The sequence below is a fragment of the Dendroctonus ponderosae genome, unplaced genomic scaffold (assembly GCF_020466585.1).
Source record: "Dendroctonus ponderosae isolate FM_Combo_2020 unplaced genomic scaffold, Dpon_F_20191213v2 Dpon_F_20191213_7, whole genome shotgun sequence".
In the NCBI taxonomy this organism is placed as follows: Eukaryota; Metazoa; Arthropoda; class Insecta; order Coleoptera; family Curculionidae; genus Dendroctonus; species Dendroctonus ponderosae.
Genome location: NW_026018916.1, coordinates 6,872,832 through 6,880,018, shown reverse-complemented (window position 1 = coordinate 6,880,018; position 7,187 = coordinate 6,872,832). Strand labels below are relative to the sequence as shown.

The 7,187-nt window shown below is 36.3% G+C and overlaps 1 protein-coding gene across 1 annotated transcript in view; it reads right to left on the bottom strand.

Annotated features, from left to right (window-relative positions):
- Window positions 1-3,144, bottom strand: part of LOC109534660 (glutamate dehydrogenase, mitochondrial) — a 9,634-nt gene extending 6,490 nt beyond the window's left edge. Inside the window, exons 1-4 of the mRNA XM_019900403.2 lie at window positions 1,646-3,144; window positions 1,386-1,582; window positions 1,125-1,322; window positions 984-1,070 (exon numbers count right to left, since the gene is read on the bottom strand). Of these exons, the coding sequence (XP_019755962.2) occupies window positions 984-1,070; window positions 1,125-1,322; window positions 1,386-1,582; window positions 1,646-1,821 (658 nt within the window). The 5' untranslated portion in view covers window positions 1,822-3,144. The remainder of the gene's footprint in view (window positions 1-983; window positions 1,071-1,124; window positions 1,323-1,385; window positions 1,583-1,645) is intronic.
- Between the last annotated feature and the right edge of the window lie 4,043 nt (window positions 3,145-7,187).

Genomic DNA, 7,187 nt, shown 5'->3' with positions numbered 1-7,187 from the left:
TTTTGTTGCACAACATCGATTGTTAGTTCTTAAAACAATATTTAACAGTACACGGCAATGTGCAATGATAAATACCCGGTCGTTTGAAGATGATTTTCAAAAGTTTGCAATACATTTTTCTGCAAATTAATGGACGATCCGTATTTGTTTGCACTTAAACTGCTTTAGTGTGTATAATTGTGTGTGTACTTTAATTGGAAATTAAAAAGAACGCGAAACGCGAACATGCATATAGTACATGAGCACCCTTACTTAGTATTTGCAGTATCTGCAGCTTCTCCCTTTTTAAATTGTTGATTTATTGTTATCAGCGTTACAAAATAAACTGCACCAAACACAACAATATCATAATCAATAATTAATATGTCTAAAGCACCGTCAGTTTAATAACGCAATTTGTATTTGAAAAGTTTATCAGATCTACAGATGCACCCGCACTAAGAGAAAAATGTCGAATTCAAAGTGCATTTGTGCGTCCCAAGCCTCAGGCGCGAAGAGGCCGGAGTGGGAGCCGCCGTGACCGAGAAAAATCGGTTCACCCTCCCATAAAAAGTTTTCACTTAAAAAAAAAGTAAATTAAAACAAAGCCCAGGTCACAGATGATATTGTTAATTGATAATAAATATAACATCGGAAACCAATTCTAATGTCTGACAACAACAACAATAAGATCATTTAGTATATTTAACGAGCTACCTTCAGAAATTTACCCTTAAAGCATTATCACTGTTGATACAGTTTACAAATCAATGCTAACCGACCGACGAATGATTGGTTTTGCAAAGTTTTTATAATTTTTGTATAGCTTTGGTAGCAGTCTGGTACAGATACAAGCCGACCGTCACTAACACGCTACTGGACAAAACGTTTTAGTTTTCGTCAATATAATTGCATGCTAATTGTTGTTTAAAATTATTTTTTATAGAAATATCAGCGCGAAATTTTGGCAAATCACACTTTATTCGTTGAACTTCGAAACTTACCGGAACATTTTGAAAATGTTTCTTGCACCCAACTCATCTCCTTTGCTGAAGTATTTACATCTGGATGTACAACATCCGTGTGATTGCCTTGTAAACCAAAAATAATTTGGAATTTTGTTAAATTTGTCAACGAATACTTACAGTATCCTTTCTTGTACAACTCAGTAACATAAAGACTCACAATCTCCTTCAATTCACACTCTGAATATTCCTTAGGGTTAACTTTAATTCCTCCCATGGCCCCAGATAAGCCAGTGCCTATGCAGAAGTTTTTCATGGCAGAAAGTAACGCTAAAGCTTTAATATGGTCCCTGGTTATACTTGAATGTATTCTGAAGCCTTTGAAAAAATGTGGGAAATATTGAAATAGACGAATTTACAAATTCCAATTCCAATTCGAACCTCCAAGGCAAGGAGTGTTTCCAATAGCTTCACAGTAATGGGCGCGAAATCCTCTTATCACCTCTAGTTTGCCATTTTCCCTTTTCACCGGAAACCGCACGTCCAAAATCGAATTGCATTGATCGATGCTTTCAACAATGTTTTCCAATTTTTCGTGAATGTTTGAGTCGTTGACATGTAGACTTTGAAAATGTTCCCTATTATAATCACAACGTTCCAAGTTATATTCTAAATGTCACACCGCGTGCTTAAAAAATTACCTGTAACTATTTTTCAAAATGGGAAAAACTGCTTCATAAGCCCTATGCAAAAACCAATTGGTACTATCGAAAAATGCAGCATTTGCCAAAAAGAAAGCATTTCTATAACGTTCTGGAATATCGTAGTCAATTCTAGCTATTGATTTTGGCACCGACGAAAGATTTCTTAAATGCATGTTAATAAATTGGCCTGATATCCAACTTTATTTCGTAAATTTTGAAAGCTCTGATTAGACATTTGAGATTATCCCTGACTTTGACTTGACTCAGATAAATGTCATTGTAAAATCAGTTTTTCTACATGTTGTTACTTGTTGCCAGATAAAAATTCACAAAAGAAAGTATGAATTAAAAATAAATACATTTCTGCCACAAACAAATAACTCACAAAAACGGATAATAAATCAGATTCGGAAAGAGAAGCCAAAGTGGATACCTACAGTACGACCTCTATAATTTGTGCCTTCAATAGCCGGGATTCTTCGATAATCCGGAGAAGCATTCCAATTGCATTGTGTATTCCATAGTACGGATTTGATATTATTTGATTATTTAGAGCGAGATTTTTTAATTATTTTTATTTTTTATGATTGTGCAACTTTTTCCTAATTTAACAGACTTTGCATCGGGTAAGGTAACAAACCCTATTATCGGCACAGTTGACACATTTTCACCAATAATAAGGGCATCGTACATTATAGCCTCAATGCTGCTTTACCATAAGATAGTGTTTTCCTTTTTCTACAAACAGGTAAATTCCCGCCAAAACAGTCCCCCTGTTTAGATTATCCCTGACTTTGACTTGACTCAGATAAATGTCATTGTAAAATCAGTTTTCCAACATGTTGTTACTTGTTGCCAGATAAAAATTCACAAAAGAAAGTATGAATTAAAAATACTTTTCTGCTACCAACAAATAACTCACAAAAACGTATAATAAATCAGATTCGGAAAGAGAAGCCAAAGTGGATACCTACAGTGCGACCTCTATAATTTGTGCCTTCAATAGCCGGGATTCTTCGATAATCCGGAGAAGCATTCCATTTGTATTGTGTATTCCATAGTACGGATTTGATATTATTTGAACATTTAGAGCGAGATTTTTTAATTATTTTTATTATTTATGATTGTGCAACTTTTTCCTAATTYAACRGACTTTGTATCGGGTAAGGTAACAGACCCTATTATCGGCACAGTTGACACATTTTCACCAATATCGTACRTTATTATAGCCGCAATGYTGCTTTACCATAAGATAGTGTTTTCCTTTTTCTACAAACAGGTAAATTCCCGCCAAAACAGGGGGATTAGATTATTTTTGGCGTCAGTATCTATTCGGCCATTTTATGTCGAACCACCTTAGAGCTCGAATCGCTTGTGTTAAGTGCTAAGAAACACGTAAKTTCTAAAATTAGATTTTGCCCTTATAAATGGTTTGTGTACACATGATAATTACTTTAATATGATTTTATAGCTATAATTGCTTTATATATATATATAAATAATCTTTATTTCCTACAGAAAAAGGCTATCGACCCAATCGGTCTTTCTGCCCTTGCTTTATATTTGTGTTAAAATTCGAATATATTTCCGTTATTTCTGATAGAAATGGGTGTCGTAAATACGTACCCTTGTAGAAGCGTATGTGTCTATTATCGGCAGGGGTGCCGTTAATTGGTCATTATAAAAGGCAAGTTTTTAATACGATTTTTTGTTTCATTTTTCTCCTATTTAATTGACCTAATATAAAACGGAAGCGAACATTTCAAATTAAAACAGGACCTATTTCCGGCAGCATATTTTGTTGATCGGAAAATAGTTATTTTAGGTATAACTAACGTGCCAAAAATAAGTGCAAACCTGTGCCGCTAATAGGTCATCTTTCGTTACAGGTATTAAAATGCATGCAAGTAAGCGGCAGAAGTTGCAGTACAGCAATGAACAATTGGCAAAAACTGTTGAAGCAATTCAAACAGGAATGCCATTTAAAACTGCCAGCAAAACTTATGGTATTCGCCGAGCGACTCTTCAAGATAAAGTTAAAGGAAGAACCATAATGGGAAAAAAAGTGGTCCAGAAACGGTTCTAACGGAAGAAGAAACCCTTCTTGAAAACTGGCTTATTCATATAGCTAGATGTGGATTTCCTGGAACCAAAAATCAATTATTGGATAGCGTTCAGATATTAGTAAAAAATGTTCAAAGGCCAAATAATTTTGCGAGTGGACGGCCGGGACGACGATGGTATGAGGGCTTTATGGCAAGGCATCCAAGACTAGCACAACGAGTCTCGCAGCATCTAAGCAGTGGCCGATCAAATTTGACAGAAAATCGAATAAGACAATGGTTTAACGAAGTAGGAACGTATCTTGATAGCATCAACAGTTTTCAAATTACGTCAGATCCAAGCCGTGTATACAATTGTGATGAGACCGCATTTTTTCTCAGCCCAAAAGACGACCAAGTTCTAGTACGAAAGGGCGACAAAACTGTTTATTCATTCACTCTAAATTCGCGATTACAACCACAGGAAGACGCTTCCCAAAAGTATGGCGCTCGGCGTCGCACACTGCAAAATGGGTCATCACAATCTATAACATGTAACAGGTTATGACATTCCATTGAAAGAGAAACTTTACCATTCCTATACATGTGGTCGATCCAGATGAACCCCCATTTGTTATTGTGTATGATCGGATTCTGAAAGGGATCTTTTCATGTGTGGTTTTTATCACACCCACTCTCCATGTGTGGTTCATTGTCAATGGAAACGCTTTAGTTAAGTTTGTTTGCGTTTTATCGTCCATTCAATCCGGGGCTTCAATGAACGTTAACTAAAACTTTTAAAAATTTGCAAGTTGCTTTTGAACCCAGCCAGAAAAAACAGTTGATTTGCACATACCAGAAGCAAATGGAGATTGAATATACTCACTAAACAAATCACTAATAGAAATATTTTCGATAGCTCGTCCATCCAAAAATTCCAAATATCAAAACGTAAACTTCATTAAAACTGAATACAAAGGCATCCAAAGCAGGTTCCATTAAACTTTCATAGAGGGTCTTTCCAATGAACGTGACCGGTATGGAAAAATAAACATGGGCSATATATCGAACAATAATAARAGGCGACATTCTTTATCGACTGGAATAAACATTGACCCATAAAAGGGGCGAAACAAATAAACTGAACACATGAAACGCTTTACTGACCCATCAGAGTGTTTACTATCTCAGTAGAAATAAAAGCGCTGGTAGTATTGCTGGTAATGCTATTGGAGTTGATCGCCCTGAGCCGAAGAACATTGCAAATAAATGTTGATTGCTCGAATATAGTTTTTGTAATTTAATGGGCAGTTAATACGGATTTCGCCTTGTCATAGTTCGGCGATTTTCTGATGGCATGTCCTCTAAAAGAGGTCGAATTTGTTCAGGCAGAGCACGTTTTTTATATCGGACTTATACCTAAATTGCCTATTCGAACCCACGTGGGTTTAGGGCACGGTCATTGTCAGTGAATAATGGAGTTTCCATGACTAAATTTACTTTACGCCTTGTAGAGCGTGTAGCCCTTTGTTCGAAGTTTCGGTTACAACTGCGCTAAACATCCTCAAAAAATATTCGCCAGCTGTTTTCTGGATGCTTAAACTTACGGGGTTCCAATAGCTGCAGTTGTTTCAAATTTACCCATAAAAAGTTTGAGGCATCGTCTTGTCATTTTTTTATATGTTCTTCATCGTTTTATGTACATTATTATTAAGTTCCACGTACTTCGTTCCCGCTGCACGGTTAACTGTGTCAAGCATCAATAAATGTTAAGGAACATGTTGGTATTAAAAATTCATTGGCCCTAATAGATGGCTAAACATGTCATTCAACAGCTTATCGTTATTGCCTGCCCGCTGAAAGTGCCGGTTAAGCGCGCAAAGTAAACTCAATACAGAAAAATAAAATTTAGTGAGGAAATATTCCATAGGTTGCGGTTATTTAGGGCAGTTTTTAGACAACACTTGTCCTATTCTGCTGTCTGCTGGGTGATTTTTAAAACTCAGCTTTGCATGTGCAATGAATAAGCAATGAACTTTCTAATTGAAGATGTTTGAGTATTTTACAACCTATTGCTGTTAAGGCAGTAGATAATTTAACAAAAGTGGAAGGAATTAAAGAACAACAAAAGAGCGAAATGCCCAAAAAGTGTATATTCAAATCGATTTTTCATGGAAACGTTGTATGTTGTAAGTTTTCTAGGGCACTTGTAGTGCATCGAGCAAGTTTTAGGGCACTTGTAGTGCATCGGGTAAGTTTTAATCGCACTTGTAGTGCATCGGGGCTAATTCCTCCTCCAATGGTTGTTTATAGCTACAAGAGAGTACCTAAGTCCATTGCTGAAAATGTTCCACGCAGTTGGGGCATTGGTCGAAGTGACAACGGATGGATGACCGGTGAAACTGTCTTCAAGTATATTGCAAATATATGTCTTCCGTGGCTGGTAGCCGAAAAAATTGAATTTCCTGTCATATTATTTTTGGATGGACATTCCTCACATCTTACTCTGGCCTTGAGTGAATTCTGTACCAAAAATTACATAATTCTAGTCGCTTTATGTCCCAACGCCACCCATATTCTTCAACCACTAGACGTCGCTGTTTTTAGGCCGTTGAATATGGAATGGAAGAAGAGTGTTCACTGTTGGCGTATGCAAAATAACGGACACAAATTGAGCAGAGACAAGTTTGCATCCATATTGGAAACAACTTTACACAAAATGGAAATAATTCCTGACGTCATTAATAATGGATTTAGATCGTGTGGGATTGTACCTTTCAATGTAGAAAACATAAAGTTTTCGAAATACTTTAACACATCGCCGGCAAAAAGTGGAAGAGTTTCCAGAAGGATTTATAAAATTATTAGAATCTGAAATTTCGAACGAGACGTTAACGATGTTTAAATCTTCTGGAGGAAATTGGGATGGACCAACTGAAGACACTAACATTTTTTCTTTGGAGGAATAATTAACTCCGAGTTACAAAGGAAGTGCCTCCCACATCTCCTATCAAGAATGTCGAATCCGCTGAATTAAAATCTATTATCGACATTCCTGAAACAACAGACAACGAGTTAGATATTACAGGAATGTTTGATTTAAATAACTCTTATTTTCCAATACCTGTAGATATAGACGATGTTTTCAATGTATATGGAAAAAGCCAATGATTTAGATAATACAACTAATTCACAGTTCGATGCTCTTAATGTGATTGAGGACACGAACGTGAAGCTGGGCGGTAGGACTCTTATCACATAACAATCTTATCCTCTGCAAAAAAAAAATTAAAATCGTCTAGCGCATCGGATTTTTGTGCTTCTGAAGATGTTTCATCAGAAACACCACCAAGTTGTACCGTTGACACTTTAATCTCATCGGATCTACGTTCTCTTGAAGATAAACAACTTCTATTAATAACACCTCCCAGTTGTACCGCTGAAAAACCATCAAATAGTGATACGAGAAGTCTGAACAATATAAGTCAAACTAAGGG